The following is a 24766-nucleotide window of genomic DNA, read 5'->3' as shown; positions in this document are numbered from 1 at the left end:
AATATGCTGCCAAATATTTGGATTTTAAATAAAAGGTATCTAAATAATCTAAGGAACAGTGAAAGCAATGGTACAAAATCAGAGTTTCACTTCAGTAATTATATTGGTGATCTCACCAGATAAAAACCATGAAGCTTCATGAAATGGAAGCTTACTTTAAACCAGACTCTGCCATTACTAAAAATTGACTTGGCATATTCCCATTAAGGTTTTGAACAGAGCTAGAAAGTATTGCCGTGCCAATATCAGTGCAAATTACTCACCACTTCCAACCATGCCCATCGCAAAGATAGAATTGTGAGAAACCTCTGGGTCAGCATCATGAGAGAACTTGCTCAAAGTGTCCAGTATACTCAACCGTGGATTAGAGACCGAAATCAAAGCCAGTGCTAATGGTACAGCACGTCTTAAAGTTGGCTCACCATACCTTAACTGCACAAAAAGAATACAGTAACAGCTTTACAAAATGTTGTCGTATTAAGTGCAGTCTTCATAATACCTATCTGTGGAAGTCATTGCCACAGAAGGCTGAGGCCAACTCACTGAGTGTATTTACGACATAGGTTGATGGGCTCTTGGTTAGTAAGGGGATTAAAGGTTATGGGGAGGAGGCAGGAGAATGGGGCTGAGAAACGTATCAACCATGATTGAACGCAGAGCAGATTTGATGGACTAAATAGCCTAATTCTGCTCCTGTATCTTACGGTCTTATGCACAATGAAGTGCATCTGATAGATAAGCGCTTAACAAGAGTGTTGGGTACAGAATTAAAATTGAACAGTCACATATGGGTTTAACAAGATCAAGGAAATTTCAAATAATTGTAGCATATCTTGACAAATTTTAGGAGTGCAAACCCAAACAACATTGAGCTCGTGAAATTATCGACACTGCAAAGACATTTCTGTTCAATACTTGACTGTGACAGAATTAATTTCTCCTTGTAATACAGTGCTAATAAGTGAACAGAAAATATGGTAATACAATCACAATTTTCAAATGACCAGTAGTTGCTGGGATCCTGTAAAAGTACTATTTTTCACATACTATTGGCTCTTACCAGGTGCCCAAATGTGCGTAGAGCCATTTCTGCTCCAATCTCTTCTCCCATGGCAATTAAAGCAATACCAAGCACTGCTACTCCCTAAAAGTTACAAATGATAAATTATTTCAGTTGTTGACTGCCATTAATCAAAGATTATTATAAAGCAAAGCAAGAAGTATACCTCAAAATTTTACATTTTTCTATTTAATTAATTTAATTATAAAGTACAATAAAAGTTTAAAATGAAGTTGTGTGAAAATTTGCTATTTATAAAAACATATATTTTGCAATGTTTTCCCTGGGTCATTAGGGAATTTTTTTTGCCATACTCAGGAAATATTAGAAAATGTAAAAATTGAGTCAAACGCCTAGGTAATAATGAAATTGACTACTGATAGACCGCTCTCTACCATCAAGCTTGACAAAATCCCCCTCCCCACCACCACTAGCTTTACCAACCTGGAATCCTAAGCTCGTATTTATTTGCCTTACACAGTTACCCTTTTACAGAAGCTGCCAAAATGGCTGGCCACACTGCTGGCCATTTAAATCACAGAACACAGCAACAACTGTTGCGAAAATGGGGGAAGGTTTGCTTTCCTCTGACTATCTCGTACTATGAAGATGCAGTTGCATTTAAGGTACTCTGGGCATCTCCACTGGGAATCTGTGATCAGAATCAGATGCCAGAAATGCCGACTTTTTTCTTGAAAGACAAGTAGGAGTGACAACCTTATTAAGAAAATGAAATGGACGAAGTAGATCAAATGCCAATGGGAGAACATTTGAAATTTGTGATCACTGCACCATATTTTGGGTGACTATGGAAAAGAATGCTGAACAATCCAGGTTAACAATAATTAATTGAGGGAGGACCAACTTCAATGGGACAAGAATGATTGGAGTCAAATAAATTGGAGTCAAAGGCCGGCAGAACAAATCACAGTGAAACAGGTAACTTCAAAGAACAGGTGGTTTGGTCACAATCAAGGCATGTTCCCTCAAAACAGAAAAACTGGACATATAAATCAGAGCCTGGATAACAGAAATACAACTAGAAACTGTAATAATGTAGTAAAGGTGTGTTTATGATGGATGTCAGAAAGAAAGTAAAATTCTGAACCGAACTGACTATTCTATGTTTAGGAGGGTGGTGAGAAAGCAAATTATAGAAGCCAAGGCAGAATCTGAAAAGAGATATCTAAAGAGGTGGGATCTAAAATGAAAAAGAATTCTGACGTCTTCTACAAGGATGTTAACAGCAACATGTTTTAAAGGGAAGAGGGGAGGTTGAATAGGGGCCACAAGGGGGATTTACATAGAGGGAATGGCTGAAATATAATACAAGTACTTTGTACCTGTCTTTACAAAGGAAGATGCTGCTGCCAGGGCTATGGTGAAAGAGGAAAAAAAAACAATTCAGTCGGAAGAGTTTTAAATTCATAAAGACATATCAAATAGACTGCCTTTCCTGAAGGTTGATAAGGGACCAGATGGGTAAGTTGCATCCAAGGATAGCATTAGGAGTGAGACGAGAAATTGCAGGGGTATTAGCAATTTTTTTTCCAATGTTCCTTTAGTCCAGGGGTGGTGCCAGAAGGCTGCAGAGCTACAAATGACACACCATGTTTAAAAAGGTAGCAAGGAAAGCCAAGCAATTGAAACTTGTCTGTTTAATTTTTAGTGATTCAGAAACTTTTAAAATCAATAATTTAAGATAAAATGAATAGTTACGTGACAAATGCATTCGAATTGAGGAGGACCAGTTTGAATTTCTAAAAGAAAAAATCAAACTTTGACGAACTTGCTGGAATTTTTTGATGAGGCTACAGTGAGGTTGGTTGATCAGGGCAAATCTGATAGGGTATACTACCTGTTAAAGGAGTATACATTAGACTTTCAGGAGGTATTAAATGGACTGCTGGATAGCAGACATGTGAGCTAAGTTAGAACTTGTGGAATAAAATAGATAGCAGCAATATATTATAAAATTGGATAAGAAATAAAGCAATGGTTACTGGATCCTCTTTGGGCTGGGGAAGATTTGCAGTGGTGTTCCTTAGGGGTCAGTGTTTAGATCCTTGCTTTTCCTGATGCATATTAATGAACTAGACTTTGAAAAATAAGGCATAATTTCAAACTTCGCAAATGATACAATATTGGACGCATTGTACACTGGGAAGAGATAACGTAGAACCTCAGAAGGATATGTACAAGCGGTTGGGGGGAGTGAGTAGGCAATAGATAAAAATTCAATGCAGAGAAATGTGAGGTGAAACATTCTGATAAGAACAACATGGAAACATAACACAAAATACAGAGTACAATTCTAAAAGGTGTGCAGCAACAGAGGGGTCAGGGTGCGCATATGCACAAGTCATTACAGGTGGTAGGGCAGGTCGAGTGAGCAGTTAATAAAGCATACAGTATCCATGGCTTTATTAATAGGGACACAGAAGCCAATAGTAAGGAGGTTATGTTGAACTTTTACAAGACACTGGTTCAACCTCAGCTGGAGTGTTGTGTTCAGTTCTGGGCACCAAAGTTTAGGAAGGATTGAAAGCATTGGAGTGGAGGAAAGTTTCACAGGAATTGTTCCACTGCAGAAGAATTTTGTTTATGAAGATAACTTTGAGAAGATGCTCTGCTTGGAGGAGAGGGCTAAGAGGAGATCTGACTGAAATATTCGTAATGAGGGGCCTGAGACAGAGACAGATGGAAATAGATTCAACTGAGGCAATTGCAAATGTCGCCACATTAGGTGCTTCATCCTCAACCTAACCTTGCCTGAGGCATGATGGCCCTCAGGTCAAACCACCACCAGCCACCTCTCTCTAATGATCAACCAGCCCTTTTGTCATAGTCCTTCTGGACCACTTTACCTTTACATGGTTATTTGAAATGAAACAATGAGTACAATAAGAGAGGTCAGAAGATTAGCATTAGGTAAGACAGTTCATTTGGAGGAATGGAGCAGATACAGCAGGCCAAAAATCCTCCTTGACATTGTAGCAATTCTGGGATTCTGTGAAATAAATTGAAATCTGGAAGGAGAGTAAGAAGAAGGAGTAGACCATTCAACCCTTCAATCTGATCTGTCATTCAATATGATCATTGATGATCATCCAAATCAATACCCTGATCTTGTTTTTATCCAATTTCCTTGATCCCTTTATCCCAAGAACTATATCTAATTCCTTCTTGAGAACATTCAATGTTTTGCCCTCAATTGCTTTTTGTGGCAGAGTGATTCCAAAGGCTCACCACTCTCTGGGCGAAGAAATTTATCATCTCATCATTTGATATATCTCTATAATCTTTAGACCGTGACCTCTGGATTCCCTAGTCATCAGGAGCATTCTTCTCGCCTTGATATAGGTGATCAAGGGGGCAACAGTTATCACAACATCCCAATTAGGTGTTCCATGGTTAATGGCCAACAGAATTCAATAAATTGTTAGTATAGCATAGACTGTCTGCCCCCAAAATATTTTAACATAGGTTGGTGGCAAGTTAGTTATGTGGTCATCCAGGGGAAGAGACATAACCTCCTACAGAGGTGACCAAAAATTCAAGGGAAAAACAAAGATTATCACCACCAAAGACTGTGAAACATCAAGACCAACATCACTCTAAACAATAGGGGCTTCTCCAGTCTACAGAATGGCTTTCACCTGTATTAGGTTGTGTATCTCCTTTCTTTGACTAAGAAGAAAGTGAGGACTAAGAGTCAGAATCAAAAGACATGGCGCTGGAAAAGCGCAGGTCAGGTAGCATCTGAGAAGGAGTCGATGTTTTGGGCATAAGCTCTTCATCACAGATGTGATGAAGGATTTATGCCTGAAACATCAACTCTCCTGCTCCTCAGATGCTACCTGACCTGCTGTGCTTTTTCAGCAACACACTTTTCAACACTATCTCCTTTCTTTGTCTAACACTCACATCTAGACTGCTGCTTCTTAAACTGATACCCGATCCCACCCAAAACAAAAACCACAAAACTGTAAATTAACTATGATTCCCTTACATTTCTGACAATTGAAACTATTCAACTTATAATTCACGAATGAAGTTATAAATAACTACGTGCTACAAAACAGAAACAACTTGGTATTTCTTCAATTTTATTTTTAATGCCTATTTCCAAGATCTGCAAAACAACAGATTTTCATCTTGCAACTGAAATATCTGCCATTCAATGATAGCATTTTCCCAATAAATTGCTAATATTTTCTGATTTGCATTATACCTGGTGTGCTCCCATATCTGCTGCATTTTCTTTTTTGTCCTTATCTTTCTCTTTCTTTTTGTCTTTATCCTCTTCTTTCTCTTTTGAATCATAATGTTCACTGCAAATGTGGAGTAGCTGCTGGACTTTCAGTACATTTCCAGAACCTAGAAAATTATCAATGATTATGGAAACAGAACATTGTCCACAAGCAAAATAAAATAATTCATTTCTAGTACTGTGTCTAAAAAGAAGTTGCACTTTTTATTTCTCCTTTCCTACATGCTTTAAATATTTCTCCTCCAAATAGCCACCTTAAGCTATGTTGTAGGGGAGTTCAAAACTAGAGGGCATAGTTTTAAGAAGATGGGGGACAGTTTAAGAGGGACTTGAAGGACAACTTTTCCATGTGAAAAGTGGTGAGTAAACCATCAGAGGAAGTGGCAGATACTGACACAGTTACAAGACTTAAAAGACATTTGGACAGATGCGCGAGTAGAAAAAGGTTTAGATATTGGTCAAATACAGCCAAATGGGATTAGTTTAGTTTGGGAAACTTGATCAGCTTGGACGAGTCAGACCAAATGTATTAACATGAGTGGTTTGTTATTTGATATTCTTAAGCTTAAATATGTTCAAGAGTAAATATCTAATTATCTTTTCAATGGAAGTGTTTGACAAAAATTAGGAAGTTAAAAATCACAACACCAGGTTGTTCAATATATCTCAATATATCAGTTGTATGTCACTATGATCTTGTGCTATAAATTCTTCGTCTTATGATCCTGCTCCCAATAACTACCTGATGAAGGAGCAATGCTCCAAAAGCTAGGGCTTCCAAGTAAACCTGCTGAACTATAAACTGGTGGTGTGATTTTTAACTTTGTTTACCACAAAACACCAGCACCATCTCTTCATAAAAATTCGGAAGTTAGAGCATGGATATGATACCAATGTGACAGCCTGCATTACTACAGAAATTCCTTTGTGAAGAAAGGAGATTGGATTGTCCTGTGCTACACTGCCAAACAATTGGAAGGTTAAACAATGGAGAAGGATGTGATGTGTGCCCCCACTGCTGAAGCCCTGCCTTGCCACTATCATAACTAATTTTTCTAAGCATGTCAGCCATGCTCAGTGGCTAGATTTTATTCTGTTGTCAAAACATAAGAACCCTGATATTTTAATATCAGATAGTGTGTAGTACCCAAGCTTAATCCTCGATAGTGGATTATTTAGATTTATCTAACCATACCAACCTGCATAAGCACAGACGTCTACCAATGTATTGGCAAAACTGCGGAATGGCTCTGACACCACTTCTAGGGCAGCCAAAATAGCCTCAATGGCCTCCCCTTTTCCTGTGAACCAGAAATAAATGATAATAATCTTTCACATAATGCTAACTTCATTTTGAAACTGGGCATATACAAAGATTTTATATATACTTAAAAAATCTGAACTGGCACGTCTAGATTTGCTGTACAAAGGCAGTAAATTACACCTGAAAACTGGAATAACTTGCTGATAAATTATCAGTGCTTTAAACAGGAGAGTTATGCATTGACTTGGAACCTTCATCAGGGTTCAACAGGAGAGACATAAATATGCAGGTATTAAACACAATCAAGTCATTGGTCCAACTAGTCCACTCCACTGCTTACCCTCCGTGTAAATAAATACTTGTCGTCACTACATTTACCCATCTCTTTCCGACAATTTCAAAACCCTCCTCCTTTTCCTTCATTCATGTATCCAACTTAATATTCGCTACCGATATTTTCAGTTTTGGCCCTCAACACTAGAATGAAATGTATAATTTTACAACTCTGTGCAGGGAATTCTTTTTCACATTGTTAGAAATGTTATGTTTAATTTTGCATATCTATGGACCCACATCCTAAATTCAAGTATCAGAAAGCACTTACTATCTTGCCTGCTCCCTACTTTCATAATTTTAACATTTTCTTGCAGCATCCTATAATTTGTGTTCTTATTAAAAAAACAATTTGGCGGCAAGAAGAGGAAGCCAGATTACTACCTAAATGGAATCAATTTAGGTAAAGGGTCAGTACAGAGAGATCTGGGTGTTCTTGTACACCGTCAATGAAGGTAAGCATGCAGGTACAGCAGGTAATGAAGGCGGCTAATAGCATGCTGGCCTTCATAACAAGAGGGATTGAGTATAGAAGCAAAGAGGTTCTTCTGCAGCTGTACAGGGCCCTGATGAGACCACACCTAGAGTATTGTATGCAGTTCTGGTCTCCAAATTTGAGGAAAGACATTCTGGTATTGAGGGAGTGCAGCGAAGGTTCACGAGGTCAATTCCTGGAATGGCAGGACAACCTTATGCTGAAGGGGTGGAGCGCCTGGGCTTGTATACCCTTGAGTTTAGAAGACTGAGAGGGGATCTGATTGAGACATATAAAATTATTAAAGGATTGGACATTCTGGAGGCAGGAAACATGTTTCCGCTGATCGGAGTGCCGAATCAGAGGACAGAGCTTAAAAATACGGGGTAGACCATTTAGGACAGAGATGAGGAGAAACTTCTTCACGCAGAGAAGTGACTGTGTGGAATGCTCTGCCCCAGAGGGCAGTGGAGGCCCAGTCTCTGGATTCATTTAAGAAAGAGTTGGATAGAGCTCTCAAGGATAGTGGAATCAAGGGTTATGAAGATAAGGCAGGAAACTGATTAAGGATGATCAGCCATGATCATATTGAATGGTGGTGCAGGCTCGAAAGGCAGAATGGCCTACTCCTGCACCTATTGTCTATTATTTTTCCAAGGCCTCACTTTAATTTATTCATAACAGGTATTCCAAGGTCCTTAATCTTCTCTACTATTTCCCATAAGAAACTCTGCCAACAAGTCCACATGCACCAAATCAATTGCACTCAACAATCAGTCATGAGTGTTAACTGGTCAAAGAATTGCATTAAGTTTATCAAGCATGATGGTCCCCTTGAATCTTCAGTGTTGCCTCTATATAATTATTTTTCTCTACGCAAGTATTTTTAAAAAAACTTTAAAATATAAAGTTTTAAAATCTTCCCTACCTCAGTGCTCACTTGGCTAAAGTCTTTAATTACCAGGTTTCACTTAATCTTTCTAAAACTACGTTCAACACTGATCACTCACTAGTCCTATGGCAAATACTCAATAATGTCCTGAAATACACTTCCAAGGGCCTCCACTTTTTTCTCCTTTTTCCCTCCAGATCCTTGTACAGACATTGTCAGATCTCAGTACTGAGTCACCCTTTGGCTTGCATGCATTCTCCAAACTTTTCCACTTATCTGCTTACCTCATTCTCAACCATTCCGTGGATTTCACTTCACTGATAGCACTTAGTAAGCCCTTGCTAAAAGAAGTGTATCATTTTTATCACCTGCAACTTGACAATCATCTCAAAGTTCACCTTGCCTTTAAAAATTCTCCTTCCATTAACATAAATATAAAATATTTTACTCTCCTTAACTTTACTTCCATTTTTTTCCTCTATTAATTTTTATTGACTCTCTTCAAGTTTAATTGGGTTCTAACTGTTTTTAACACTCCAGCATAACTACTGGTACTTTTCCTTTTCTTACAAAATAGAATTTATTTAATTTGTAACTCTGCAATCTCTACGAAACATATTTCACTATTACTCTACAGACCGATATCCCATATTCTTTCACCTAACACAAGGGAATTTAGCAATATGAACAGCAGATTCAGTGTCATACATGATTTTACACCTCTCCGAAGCTGAGACAAGCAAAATGTTCTTCAGCACATTGCTGAAATGATTATTCCCCATACATTGTCCTAATTTCAGCAAATCTATTCACCATAGGAGTTTTCCTATTCTAAACCAGTTTCATCTCCCACTTAGCAAAAGAGTCAATGGATAGCAATCAATAACAGAAAAATGACTCGCTACTACTAAGTTTAGGGATAAGAAAGCTAACTTTTGCTCAAGCTGAGTTCAGTTAGATAAGCAGAGCACTTATCAGAAACCTCACTGGTATGCATATCTGTTATCCACTTTTCCAAAGTCCAATTTAATGTTAAATGCAAAGCAATAAAGCAATTACTTTAAGTGTACAGCATTTACCAATGAATTGAGGATAGTGTAAAAATGACCTAATTTTGAGAAATTATGAAAACAGACAATGAAAATTAAGAAAACGATTTAAAACAAACCATTTCATGAACTAACTTTTATTTTGCCACAATATTTATTCTTACCTAAATGGTTGAGACCTAGCCCTAAAGGTAGCCACCTGGCATAAGTGTCCTTCAACTCCTGTTCTGATTTCTCCATTATAGTTTCCAGGATGGTGGAGGTAACTTCTCCATTGCACGAGCCCACTGCAATCATACCACATGCCAGAGCAGTCACACCTATCACCTGCAGATTATATTTGAAACCAAAGCATTAGGTAATTACACAAAACATTCTAATGTCAATAATTTAGCATCAGTGGTTGAATTGAAATAAAAGAGCCACAGCCTAAGAAGCTACCTTCAATAAAACACGTTTTATACAACGTGCAAGCATTTTATTTAAGTTTCAAAGGAATATTATATGGGCCCATTTTTTAACAGGTGGTTATTTGCTCCAGCCCCATGAGCTTTTACCTTAATTCAGATAGAAAAATATACATCACTTTGCCTAAAAAAATCTTATATAATATTCCTCTTTCTATAATCAAATAAGACCCAAGTATTAGTCATGACGATTGGAACCCTATTTGGGTCCCTATTTAAATCAACTCTATAGATCTGTATTTATATCAACTCCAAATAAGTGCAGTTAATATTATAAAGGTTGATAACATATTATTTGAGAACTTGTTCTATAAACATGAGGAAAATAGTTTTTAGTTTCAGTTTTGTAAACGTTTGACCTTTTAAGGTCAAAAAGTTAATTTGAACAATAGATTCAAAAAGCTTTTACAAGTAGTCACATGATTTTAGATAAATAACCATCAAGCCACTGGGGAGATTGAGTGTATTTGTTGACTTTGGTTTTGATTGCTGATCCAGAGGGGGAGAAATGGAGGTGAGGGATAGGAAGCACTTCAATACAGAGAGAAGTCCTTAACAACGGAACTGCTAATATTAGCAGTCAAGGCTGGCAACAAGTCCTTAGTTACCTAGACTGCAGGAAGAAATCTTCAGAAGCAGATGGTGGGAGGTGTCAAAGAGGAAGACATTTTAGAAGGCTGTTGAATACACCAGTTTAAGAGAACCAATGTTAAGTAACAACAGTGAACTAAGTTAGCAGTTTATTTGAAAGCATTCAGGGAGAGATTCTAACTAAATAAAATATCTTTGAGTAAATGCACAGAAATCTAAAGTCTGGTTGAAGATTTGTAGCTCGGGTGTCCGTTGTTGTGGTTCTGTTTGCCGAGCTGGAAGTTTTTGCTGCAAACGTTTCGTTCCCTGGCTAGGGAACATCATCAGTGCTATTGGAGCCTCCTGTGAAGCGCTGCTTTGATGTTTCTTCCGGTATTTATAGTGGTTTGTTCTTGCCGCTTCCGGGTGTCAGTTTCAGCTGTAGTAGTTTGTATGTGGGGTCCAGGTCGATGTGTCTGTTGATGGATGTTCTTGCCGTTTCCGGGTGTCAGTTTCAGAACATCCATCAACAGACACATCGACCTAGACCCCACATACAAACTACTACAGCTGAAACTGACACCCGGAAGTGGCAAGAACAAACCACTATAAATACCGGAAGAAACATCAAAGCAGCGCTTCACAGGAGGCTCCAATAGCACTGATGATGTTCCCTAGCCAGGGAACGAAACGTTTGCAGCAAAAACTTCCAGCTCGGCGAACAGAACCACAACAGCACAGAAATCTGTCAAAATGAAAACAATGTCAGACTTATCAGCCAAAGAAGAAACTGTAGCATAGAGACTAAGGTAATTCTTTACTCAGGTTTGAATGTTAATAAAGTTGCTGCTGTGAAAGGGATTTCTTTCTAACATTTTCTAAGGAGATTGTTCTAACAGTTCTTGTATAATTTAGTCTAGAATTAATTTGTTTCTTAGTTGTGTTATAAATGTTTTTGCAATGTTGAAACTTCATTGGCAGCCCTAGCGTGTAAATTATTGATTCACTTCCAGAGTCAGAAAAATAAAAAGTAAAACTTATGGTTATCAAACCCATATTTCCATATTGGATTTGACCTCTCTAGTTTTAGCACCAGCTGGAATCATCATACTCTGCAGTGCCACTACAAATGCAATTAATGAATGGAATACAAAGCTATAAAAACTCTTCAACAGGCAAAGAAATAGGCTTGCCAAATTGACAATCTCACTCAGTAGTTGTGATGGTGGTCTGAACGTGAATACATTCATATAGGTAGTAAGTGATCTTTCCAATGATTTTTTGTTTACATGGAAAAATCAAAGAATGAATTAATATTTGACATAAGTTGGAGCTGCTCTGAGAATGGTACTAAAAAGTTCTGTTCATATACTGATAATCTTTAATAGTATGATTTTAAAATTATTACTACTGAACCAACTCATTGCCATTTTGTTTCCACCACTAATTTCACCTTTACCCGCAAGAGGAGAATCATAAATAATACTGAGACACTTGCAGACAGAGATCAACTTATGTGACAAAGATCTGTAAATCAGTAAATCAACATTTACTATCAATCTATTTAAGACAAAAAGATTTATTACATCTACAAAACTATGCAGTTGGTTGAGTGGCTTCATAGTTACAATTCTCCTACAGTTAAAATATTTTTCCACATTCAACACTAAACTGACAGGATTGCTGCACTGCTTAGTCTAATGATTTCTAAAGATTTTCCAAGTGCTTCATATAACGACATTGCCGAATATTCTTTCCATTTCTATAATTTCAGTCCATTTTCCTTTTGAATTTTGTCTCAAATTTACTTTAGTAACTGCCTTCTGTTATGACACTGAGGTAAAACCCCTCTATTACTTAAACCCAAACACCCAGAAAAGCTCACCTCGCTTAGTAATCCATTAAATACGAGAGAGAGAGAGAGAATGCAAAAATTCCACTATTTTAAAGAAAATAATATCAACTTATTCTTTAACTCTAAAAGTGAACATTAAGCAACAAATATTCGCAACTTGGAGTCCCGCTTTCCGTTAACTGCTCCAGCTCTGTAACAATATGCTGTTCCATTAAGAGACTTATTAAAATCACATCAACTTAATTTCAAAACCACACAGCTGTTGACGTCTTTTGTAACTTCACACTTCCGACTGCTGAATTCCCTGGGTCATCATAGAGATGTACAGCATGGAAACAGACCCTTCAGTTCAACTCGTCCATGCCGACTAGATATCCTAACCTGATGTAGTCCCACTTGCCAGCACTTGGCCCATGTCCCTCTAAACCCTTTCTATTGTGCGAAGATTTGTAGCTCGGGTGCTTGTTGTAGTGGTTCTGTTCGCCGAGCTGGAAGTTCTTGTTGCAAACGTTTCGTCCCCTGGCTAGGAGACATCATCAGTGCTCTGGAGCCTCCTGCGAAACGCTTCTTTGATGTTTCTTCCGGTATTTATAGTGGTCTGTCTTGCCGCTTCCAGGTGTCAGTTTCAGCTGTCCACTGTAGTGGTTGGTATATTGGGTCCAGGTCAATGTGTTTGTTGATGGAGTTTGTGGATGAATGCCATGCCTCTAGGAATTCCCTGGCTGTTCTCTGTCTGGCTTGCCCTATGATAGTAGTGTTTTCCCAGTCGAATTCATGTTGCTTGTTGTCTGAGTGTGTGGCTACTAGGGATAGCTGGTCGTGTCGTTTCGTGGCTAGTTGATGTTCATGTATGCGGATTGTTAGCTGTCTTCCTGTTTGTCCTATATAGTGTTTTGTGCAGTCCTTGCATGGTATCCAAACACTCCATACAATCAACACAGGAATTCTTGGACGCCATCAGGAATACACACATAGACAAAGAAGAAACCATGATCTCATTCGACGTGACGGCACTGTTCACTTCGATTGACAAAACCCTAGCCAGAGAAACAATAGCCAACCTACTGGACATACAGAACAGAAAACAGGAGGCGGAACCTATCAACAAAGACGGCATACTTAAACTACTGGACTTGTGCCTCACTACACACTTCACATTCAACAATCAGATATACGAACAAATCAACGGAACACCCATGGGATCACCAATCTCGGGACTCATAGCAGAGGCAGTTATGCAAAGGTTAGAACAAACAGCCCTACCACAAATTCAACCCAAACTCTGGGTCAGATATGTCGATGACACATTCGTAATCATCAAAAACACGGAAATAGAAAAAACACACCGGATCATCAACGCCACACTCACAGGAATCCGATTCACGAGAGGAGAAGAAGAAAAGGATAGCCAACTCCCATTCCTAGACGTGATAGTACAGAGAACGCCGAACGGAGAATTCACCACAAGGGTACACAGGAAAACAACACACACAGACCAAGTCCTAAACTATGAAAGTAACCACCCCAACACACACAAACGAAGCTGCATCAGAACACTATTCAAAAGAGCTACAACACACTGCAGTACACCAGAACTGCGAAAAGAGGAAGAGGAACACCTATACAAGGTATTCGCCAAAAACGGATACCCGTGCAACTTTGTCAACAGATGCCTAAGAGATAGACCACGGAACGAGGACATGCCACAACCAAAAGGATTAGCCACACTACCATACATCAGGAGCGTTTCAGAACTGACAGCCAGACTACTGCGACCCTTAGGACTCATAACGGCACACAAACCAACAGCCACGCTCAGACAACAACTTACTAGAACAAAGGAGCCAATACCCAACATGAGCAAAACTAATGTAGTTTATAAAATACCATGCAAGGACTGCACAAAACACTATATAGGACAAACAGGAAGACAGCTAACAATCCGCATACATGAACACCAACTAGCCACGAAACGACACGACCAGCTATCCCTAGTAGCCACACACTCAGACAACAAGCAACATGAATTCGACTGGGAAAACACTACTATCATAGGGCAAGCCAGACAGAGAACAGCCAGGGAATTCCTAGAGGCATGGCATTCATCCACAAACTCCATCAACAAACACATCGACCTGGACCCAATATACCAACCACTACAGCAGACAGCTGAAACTGACACCTGGAAGCGGCAAGGACAGACCACTATAAATACCGGAAGAAACATCAAAGAAGCGCTTTGCAGGAGGCTCCAGAGCACTGATAATGTCTCCTAGCCAGGGGACGAAACATTTGCAACAAAAACTTTCAGCTCGGCGAACAGAACCACTACAACCCTTTCTATTCATATACGAATCCAGATGCCTTTTAAATGTTTCAATTGTACCAGCCTCCACCATTTCCTCTGGCAGCTCATTCCATACACATACCAACCTCTGCGTGAAAAAGTTGCCCCTTAGGTCCATTTTAGATCTTGCCACTCTCACCCTAAATCTATGCTCTCTAGTTCTGGACTGCCCCACCCCAGGGAAGAGACGTTGTGTATTTATCCTATCCATGCCCCTCATGATTTTATAACCTTCTATAAGGTCACCCCTCAGCCTCCTACGCTCCAGGGAAAACAGCCCCAGCCTCTCCCTATAGCTTAAATCCTCCAACCTTGGCAACATTTTGTAAGTCTTTTCTGAACCCTTTCAAGTTTCACAACATCTTTCTGATAGGACAGAGACCAGAATTGCATGCAATATTGCAGTAGTGGCCTAACCAATGTCCTGTGCAGCCGCAACATGAACTCCTAACTCCTGTACTCAATAGTCTGACCAATAAAGGAAAGCATACCAAACGCTTCTTCATTATCCTATCAACTACGACTTCACTTTCAAGGAGCTATGAACCTGCACTCCAAGGTCTCTTTGTTCAGCAACACTTTCTAGAACCTTACCATTAAGTGTATAAGTCCTGTTAAAATTTGCTTTCCCAAAATGCAGCACTTTGCATTTATCTAAATTAAACTTCGTCTGCCACTCTTCAGCCCATTGGCCCATTTGATCAATATCCCGTTATAATCGGAGGTAACCTTCTTCACTGTCCACTACATCTCCAATTTTGGTGTCATCTGCAAACTTACTAACTGTACCTCGTATGCTCACATCCAAATCATTTATATAAATAACGAAAAGTAGTGGACGCAGCACCGATCCTTGTGGCACTCCACTGAGCACAGGCCTCCAGTCTGAAAAACAACCCTCCACCATCACCCTGTCTTCTAACTACGAGCCAGATCTGTATGCAAATGGCTCATTCTTCTTTCTTTTTACTGTAAGTATGTTTCATATGAATAGAGAATGTTTCTTAATTTCTTGGAGAGCAAGGTGCTAGATTGCCAGGCGTTTCTATCTTGATGGCAGTTGCTCGCTCCCCCAGTTTTAAAATGTTCGCATTTTTATATCCCCAACATCAGATTGTCTCTTTGGTTTGATGATGATAAAACAATAAATTTAAACCTGACTGGGCTTTAGTATCCTGGGGCATAATTTGAATTGAATGGTTAAATTAGGAATTGTTGCCAAAATAGCAACCAAAACGCAGGTCTTCATTTCACAGCCAAATGTTAGTATTTTCAATTTTCCAAAACACACTGTGCTTATAATCTCTGAGTTCGGAACAGCATTCACTCTCTCAAAGGTACAGTACACACCTTCAACTTCATAACACATCACAAATTTGATGGTCTTCACGGTCACCTTTTCTAATTTTCTGTTAGACAACTTGCATTTCAACTAGTAAAATTAATAAAAAGCTTTTAAAACAAAATTAGCCAAAATATCACTTAGTATAATAAATATGTACTGACTTTATTGGGAGATTTGGAATCATGTTTAAGACTAAATACAGAGAAAACCATTTAGTTCATTCCATATGAACTTGCAATAAAAAAAATCCTGGAATTTATTCATGAATGGCTGCAGCCTTCACAATCCTATCCAGAATACTATTCAAAGTATAAATTAATACATCATCAGTTCAGTTGGACCATTTGGCCCAATCTGTTCCTGCCAGTTTTGTTTAAGGAAAGAAACTACTTACTTAGTGTTAAATTTTATTCTTTTCTCCCACAGCTCTGCAAATTGTTTTTTCAAAACAGAAAATGAGAGAAATATTGAATGCACACCATCTGAAACTTTGCTTTCCTCCTAAGGTTATTTTGGACTAATTAACCAAGGTTTGAAAAAATGATCTTCATCTGATTATAATTTCTCAGATGTCAACTGCAACACTTCCTGTTTTCATTCAATTTTTGAACAAGAGAAATTTTTTTCTTACCTCCATGCTGGATTTAGAGTCCCGGGTCACAGGAAGAAGAAGAGCAAGTACATCTTCCCGATTAGAGCCTGCATAAGCAAGACCAAGCCTGCCAATCAAAAAAGTTAAAGAAATTACACAAAGATGCTGTTTACACAAACTACTTACAATTATCAAATCGACAGAACAAAAACTTGCAACTTAAGTTTAAAGTTATCTGTATGCTCTAATGTGCATTTTGCCTCCAGCAGAGTATCTTTAACTGATATAGTAATACTTATGTTAACCCTTGTAATGTAAGAAAGTGGACTTGACTAATGTGACACTGAAAGACTCAACAGACATTTATTTCAGCTAATATATACAAATTTTACATTAGCTAATATTTCCATGTCTGAGCTAGCATTAAGTTATTTGGTTACAAAGAAAAGTCTATGTTCATCAGCATGTCATGTTTCAGGTGGCTCCGAGCTAGGATGAATTATGTCACAAGCACTTCTCTGAATAATGTGTTAACTGGGTGCAATAATAAGGTCACTGTAGTCCTCCAGGACCACCACACTACAGGCAAGGGGCAAAGTTGAGAGGATGGCACCTTCATGACAACCTCAGCCAGCGTTGGAATCAAACCCACATTTTTGGCATCACCCTGCATCATAAATCAGTTGCCCAGCCATCTCCAACACAGTGTAACCTATGTATACATCTTTATTTTTTCCCAAAATGAAAAAAATCCCAAATACATATGGTTAAACATAGGCACATTTTGACAATTTCATAACTTTATAAAGCTTGCAAGATTAAAATTCAGACTTCAATATAATGCTTTGGAGGTTTGATAACTCATTCTGATTTGGTTTTGGTATATGCCTTAGGAGAGGTATGTGTTTTTCACTTCTGCTCTTATTTGATAACTTAATTATGCTGTCACCGATTGCTATCACTCAATAGCACCATACATTCACAATATTTCCACAATATTTAATTGATTTGGCGTGCAATATACCAGTTCGAGCTAGCTTCTATTCCTTTGCAATGTAGCACCACCATTGTTGCATACTATAATAAACTTTTGCTGATATGTATTTTTTATTTTATAAATATTTTTATTAAAAATTTTTTAAAATCCTTTACAAAGCAACTATATATAAAAAATACCAAAATACAAAAAGATAGAGGTAGTACACACAATGTCATATCATAATAATATTAATAATAAACTACCTATTATCTACCAGACAAACATATCTAGTAAACTTAAAACAAATTACAACCAAATTAAATTAAAATCAAATTAAGCTGAATTCAAATTAACTTTAATTAAATTATATCACATTATTTTATTCTATTTTACTCACCAGACCTCCACTGAAGCTCCTACCCCTGGAAGCACCAGTCATTGTACCCGTATATTTTTTCCCCCCAGCTTTCCCCTCCAGAGTCCCATGGACGCCCAAACTGGTTTCCACAGCTATGTCACAGCCCTAACCAATATTGCCGACAAGTCTGTGTCAATATAATTTAGAAAGGGCCGCAACATCTTAGAAAACTTCTCCATTTTGTGGTGCACCATATTTGTAAGGTAGTCTTGGGGGAGATGCGCCATTACCAGCCAGGATGGAGGGGTGGGGGCCAGGATTTCCTTCAACTCCCTTACTGTGGCACTCCAATATCTCTGGATCTTGCAACATGACCAGTAGCAGTATGTGAGAGCATCTATACTGATTTTATGTTTGGGACACCCTGGAGATGCTCCTCTCGAACTTATTTAGCCTCTCTGGTGCCATATGAGTCCTGTATAAAATCTTCAATTGCATGGCCTATGCTTTGTTACATATTGAGATTTTCTTTACATTTTCCCATACATGTTCCCAGTGAAATATCCGCTTTTAAGTTCCCGATTTCAAGTCCTACAGAGTCCCTCCACATCTCCTAAGGCATGTCCTTTCTGTAAATGATACAAAGTACGAACTGAAAGAGCGCCCATGCACCGGAGCACTCTTTTCTCCAGGTCTGACTTGTGAGGCCTAACCAGGAGCGTGATCTTCCTCTGTATATAATACTTTATCTGAAAGTACTGGAAAAGGTTCCTATTAAACAATCCATAAGAGATTACCTCATTCCCTATAGCTTAAAGCCAGAGTCTACTGCCCCAAGTTTAAATCTTGGACTTCTGCCAACGGGGTAAACAGCAAGGTCTTAAGCCAATTGCCCTCGTCTTGCCTCATTATCCTCCAAGCTTTCACCATTTTTAAAATGATTGAGCTCTTACACTGCTCGATCACGGATTTAATCTTATCCATGAGTAATAGATTAACTAGGGGGATTCTCGACTGTGAGGCTTCAATGTCAAACCAAACAGACTCCAAACCCACCCCCCACCCCCAATGCATAGTCACTCATATATGCTAACTGGGCGCTTATGCGATATCTCTTCAAGTCCAGCTGGTGGAAGGCAGGGGTAATAAAAAATTCCTAAATATAAAAAAATCTTTTGATGACCGTCTAAATGGGTACTGCATTGCATCCTTCAGATCAGGCACCTCCACTAATCCGGCATAGTTAAGATTAGAGTGGTGCTGGAAAAGTACAACAGGTCAGGCAGCATCCGAGGAGCAGAAAAATCAACATTGCATGCAAAAGCCCTTCTTCAGGAATGAGGTGTCCACTAATTCCCTTCCAATTTTGTGAAGTTGATCCTGTATCCTGAAAAACTGCCAAATAAATTAATTTTTTTGAAACAATAGAGGAACGGACTCCTCCGGATTGGCCAGGAACAATAAGACACCAGCAGCATGCAGGGTGATCTTATGCTCCCCCACTCCCACCCTTTGCGCCACTATTTCTGGGTCCCTCCTGACAGCCTTGCCCTCGGCTCAATTGCCAAGGTAAATAACAGACCTCTGTCAACTACCTCTCCCAATATTAAAATTATCTGACTTATCCAAGTGACTGCTACCTGAGGATCATTATACAACACCTCCAGCCACCTAGCAAAGGCTCCCCCATACCAAAGCACTCTAGGACCCTAAACGGGTACAGCCATTCTATCCGGTCAAATGCCTTTTCTGCGTCTAGGGAGGCCACCAAACCCAGGATCAATCTTTGTTGGCGTACCTGCACTGCATTCAGTACTCTCCTGATATTGTTGGAGGAGCTACAGCCCTTGATAAAAACCGTTTGACCTTTCTTCACAATATAGGTTAATACTTCTTCCAACCTTGGGCCAGCACCTTTGACAGTATTTTAAAGACTACATTCAACAACAAAATTGGTCTGTATGAAGCACATTCTTCAGGATTATTCCCCTTCTTTAAAATTTGGGAAATATTAATCTCCCCAAGAGGGCTGAAGACAATCCTGTGTATATGAATAGCTATACATACCCAAAAGTGGCTCCACAAACATATTTATGAATTCCTTATAAAGGCAACTCGAGAATCCAGCTAGACCAGTGCTTTGCCACCCTAGAGGTGCTTTACTGTTTCCTGCACCTCTTGTATCGTCATAGGCGCATTTAAAAGGGAGAACCATTCTGCGGTCATACTGGGGAAGTCCAGGTTCTCAAAAAAAAAGGACTGGATTCTCAGTGCACTGGCTTCACTACCCCCCAATTGGTATAACTCTGCAAAGTATTCCCTAAATTTAACACTGATCCTCAACTCACAGGTAAATGTGCCAGTCTTTTCTCTAACAGACATAACGGATTGGGAAGCATTTTTCTTTCTAGCCAGATAGGCCAGATGTCTACCAGGCCTATCTCCAAATTGAAACAATCTTTGTTTCGCAAAAGAGACCTCCTTTTTTGACCCCAGTGTGCGCAATGAGTCGAGAGCAGCCTGTGAGTGGCGTGACCTGCTGCAGCTTGACCAATGAAGGCCTATTTATAATATGCTTCCTCAGCTATCTTCAGCCAAGTCTCCAGCATCCGTTACTGCTCCTCCCTCTGCCTACTCTAGTCGTTGAATACAAAATGATCAGGTCTCGTAAACATGCATTAGTGGCTACCAAGTATTGCCGGATTACTGGTCGCACCCAAGCTGATATCCCAGAAGGCCCTGAACTCTCTTGTAATGCCCTCAACAAATTTGCTATCCCTTACAGGAATGGGTCCATGTGCTGTGTATCTATTCCGCCATCCTTATTTCAATATCTAAACACATTTGAGCATGGTCAGAGATAGTTCCCCAATTTCCCAATTCTGCAAGCCAATGTTCTGTCCAAACAAACTGACGGCATGAGAAACACGTCAAATCGGGTGTGGCACTTATGTGGATTGGAATAAAAAGTAAAGTCTCCCTTCCATTAGGGTGGAGATGCTTTCACACATTCATTAATCCCAACTCCTCACGTCCACCAACAGTCTAGATTGCGTGGTCGTGCCTGCTGGGCCCATTGGCATCCTGTCTACGCTGGGATCCATTAGGTGGTTAAAATCCCCTCCTATGATTGTGTGGCGCACCCAAAGATTCATTAATTTAGCAACTGCATCAATTTGAAATTTAAGAGGGTGCACAGGGGGATAATAAACATTCAGGATGCCATACTCTCCTCCATGTATTACAGCTTTAAGAATGATGAGCCATTCATGTTCGTCCTTAATTTGCTCAGTTACCTGGAAAGGGGGGTTCCTTCTTCTCAGTATAGCCACTCCTCTACTCCTAGAGCTAAAGAAGGAGAAGAATACCCTATCATAACCCTGCTGCTGCTGCTGCTTCAGATGTTCCTTATCAGTTAAATGAGTCTCCTGCAGCAGGGCGATGTCAACCCTTTTCTTCCTAAGGCCTGACAGCACCTTCTTTCTTTTAATGGGGGAATGGCTCCCTTTTACATTCCAGGTGCAGCACCTGAACAAATCACTAGCCATGGTCATCTAGGGCAGCCTCGTGGTTTCCCAAGTGAAGGAAGCTTATCTAGGTGCAGCGAGCGAAAAAGACATTAACTCTGAAGTCTCAAAACTACTCCTACAAAAACTACTACTACAACTAAAAAGCTAAGCCACCACATTTAACTTGAACAAACACTCAAAAATACCCAATTCGCGAGAGATTCTCCCCCTTGCCCACAGGGGGCAAATCTCCCAATCCTTGAAATCATTCCACCCCCTTCCAGCTGGGCCTATGCCCCAGTCCCAAGCAAGACACAGAAAAAGATGTTATTTACATTCCTGAGATGGATGCCTCACCTCCCCCTACACACCACTTGTCTATACATCTTAACCAAGGTATAGCCACCCCCAATCCAAAAAAAAAGGACACTAGCAAAAAACCCCAGACAATAACCAAACCGACCAAAATTATAAATAAATCAGGTTTTACACCAAGGCAGTAAAAAGTCTATAAAACCGATAACCACAAAAAAGGGGAAGCTGAGGAAAAAAGGGGCAGAAAAAGTAAAAACAAACTGTACCATTGCCCGTAACGGTGCCCCTTATCCATCCTCCCCCCCCCCCCAACTCGAGTCCTTTATTTCAAAGAGTTCGCAAAGAGGTCTTTTCTGCTGAATCAAAATTATATACAATTGCTCCATGAGCAAAATCGTCTGGTACCTCAAGGAATAGTGCATGTTCAGATCCCTGAATTTTCTCTTAACTTCATCAAATGCCTTTTTCTTAATTATGGCTCCTGAGAGGTCTTGAAAAAAATCATTATTCTTGAGCCTTTGTATGTTAAAGCATGTGGATCTCTTCCCAAATCTTCTTGCTGTTTCAATCACTAACCTCTTCTTTATAGTGCTGGAGTCGCACTAGGATCAGGCGGGGGCACGGGTCCAGCCTGAATCTATGCATTGCGATCTGGTGGGCCTGCGGCACGCTCACCAAACATGACTCCAACTCCAGCTCCAGGATCGTCAGGAGCCACTTCTCGTCTTCTTTGCGCTAGGGAAACCCACGAGCCATAAGATATTTCTTCTATTTTTGTTTTCCAGGTTGTCTACTTGTTCCTGAAGGACCCCAACCCAGTCTTCCAGTGTTCAATCGTGCCTCCTGAGACCTTCGCCACGGTCTCCAATGCTGAGGTCCTCTACTCCACTGCTTCTACTCTTTGGTCCAGTGTTTGAATCTGCTGCTCATGCTTTTTCAGCATGGTAGATAATGGCTCCATTGCTGCTTCAATCTTTTCTCAGAGTCTGGCAAACTCAGAGTAAACGCTGCCGCCCAACTGAAACCAAAGGGGCCACCCTGGGAGTTTGAGCAATGTGTCTGGGCACTTCTGATATAGTAGGGGAGTGCCATATCTGCTGTACTCCTTTTGCCTCTTTTTTCTGTATTCGCTTTCATCCTGAGCTTAGTGTCAAGTCACAATTTTAGCACCTCCAGATGTTCAGTAACTTTATGTTATTGATTTTTCTCCTGAGGTGGTTAACCCGGGGCGGGGGGTTAAAAGTCCACCTTGCCAGAGCCCAGCAAAGCACATCACTGAGACTGTCACCATTTTGGATCTCTGGTATTTGTATTTCTAACTCACAATCAGCCCCATTCTCTGTTTGCTTGTTCATTGTGCATCTCTTTCATTCTCTGTCTTGAATTAAAAGTCTTGCATCTTAGAACAGTTGCTAGGCAAGGGCATCCATACTTGCCTTCCAAGCATAAGCTATGCTGGAGACATTAATACATTTTTCACTGATGTTACACAAAAATACACTGAAAAAAAATGTCTGAGATGACAACACTTCGTCACTAATTTGGCAGTACACATCACATGATCACATGCTCTACTGGACAGTTGGAGCGTGGGATAACAATGTGATATGGATCACTCCCATTTTAGCTAACGTTTCACATCATTTTTCAGTGATTTGCAGCCTTTGCCAGACACTATCTATTCTGGTACACCAAATAAAGTGAAAATGGTGATCAGCATGTGATCAACAGTTGGGTTCTTTGCGTTGTGGCATCATCAAACAATGGGAAATTTGGATACATAATTGATCAAGGATCTTATCTTCCCTATGCACTGTTCTTCTATTATCAAAGAAGCAAATATAACAACTCGAGGGTGCAGCGGCTCCCTCAATAGCTAAGGTTGAAACATTGAATGTCTTGCATGCATTCACGGGTCATTGAACATTCAGATTCATCACTGGCCAGTACAAGATTAATTTGCAAGCTGTTTTGTGCCTTCAATACCCATGTTACATAAGGGACATACAAGTATGATATCTTGGAGTAATGCTTTCAGTATTAGGACATTTTTGGCCTTGAAGATGACTTGCTGCGATATATCAAATTTGTCTCTGTATGGCAACATAAACAGGTGCTGCCAAGTACTTTGGTAATACTGTCAGGTCATCCCGGCAAGTCTTTTGCACCCTTATAGGTGCTCATCTAGTTGCCAACTATAATGATTCACAATGGTTCTATCCAAAGTGTAACAGATCATCTTTGAGAATGCCTTCAACTTAACGGATCTGACTGCCACACACATGCTCTGTTCCACCATAGTGGGCGAGGTTTGAATTTCATGAATTGTGAATTACAATTAATGAACTATACCAAGATCTGTGCACATCAGGAGCGCTCCCATTGCTGGACTGCTTATGTTAGATCAGACAGATCAGGAAATGAAGTTTATGTTGGATGACAGCCATTGTACGTTGCACCACAAAGCATGACTTGTTGAAGCACATCTTCCAGGATGAAGAGCGATTGGCACTGCCTTCCATGTCAAATCTTAGCTTTTAAGATGTTTGGTTCACTTTTTTCAGAGCACATAACATCATATGAATGTAACTCATACTGGCAAATAGTAAATAAATCTTACCACAGATGCAGTAATCAGTTTAGAACAAAGAACATTACAGTGCAGAATAGGCCCTTCGGCCCTCGATGGTTCCACAGGTTGGCACAACAATCTGAAGCCCATTTATCCTACAGTATTCCATTTTCATCCATGTTTTTCCAATGACCATCTAAATGGCTTTAAAGCTGGTGAGTCTACTGCTGTTGCAGGCAGGGCATTCCACATCCCTACTACTCTGAGTAAAGAAACTATCTCTGACCTATATCGATCACTCCTCAATTTAAAGCTATTTCATCTCGTGCTAGCCATCACCATCCAAGGAAAAAGGCTCTCACTGTCCACCTATCTAACCCTCTGATTATCTCTTCTCTCTAATGAAAACAGCTTCTCCTCATAAGTCCTTCTCTCCATACCAGGCAACATCCTAGTAAACCTCCTCTGAACCCTTTCTAAAGCTTCCACATCCTTCCTTTAATGTGGTGAC

General features: G+C 39.7%; 1 protein-coding gene across 1 annotated transcript in view; it reads right to left on the bottom strand.

Annotated features, from left to right (window-relative positions):
* The window catches only part of psmd2 (proteasome 26S subunit ubiquitin receptor, non-ATPase 2), a 73400-nt gene that overhangs the window by 10730 nt on the left and 37904 nt on the right, over positions 1-24766 (bottom strand). Inside the window, exons 12-17 of the mRNA XM_060834758.1 lie at positions 16562-16649; positions 9511-9673; positions 6533-6634; positions 5295-5440; positions 1061-1144; positions 264-432 (exon numbers count right to left, since the gene is read on the bottom strand). Of these exons, the coding sequence (XP_060690741.1) occupies positions 264-432; positions 1061-1144; positions 5295-5440; positions 6533-6634; positions 9511-9673; positions 16562-16649 (752 nt within the window). The remainder of the gene's footprint in view (positions 1-263; positions 433-1060; positions 1145-5294; positions 5441-6532; positions 6635-9510; positions 9674-16561; positions 16650-24766) is intronic.

The sequence above is a fragment of the Hemiscyllium ocellatum genome, chromosome 13 (genome assembly GCF_020745735.1).
Source record: "Hemiscyllium ocellatum isolate sHemOce1 chromosome 13, sHemOce1.pat.X.cur, whole genome shotgun sequence".
NCBI classification, from domain to species: Eukaryota; Metazoa; Chordata; class Chondrichthyes; order Orectolobiformes; family Hemiscylliidae; genus Hemiscyllium; species Hemiscyllium ocellatum.
The sequence above is the reverse complement of the archived record's forward strand: the minus strand, read 5'-3'. Positions and strand labels throughout refer to the sequence as shown.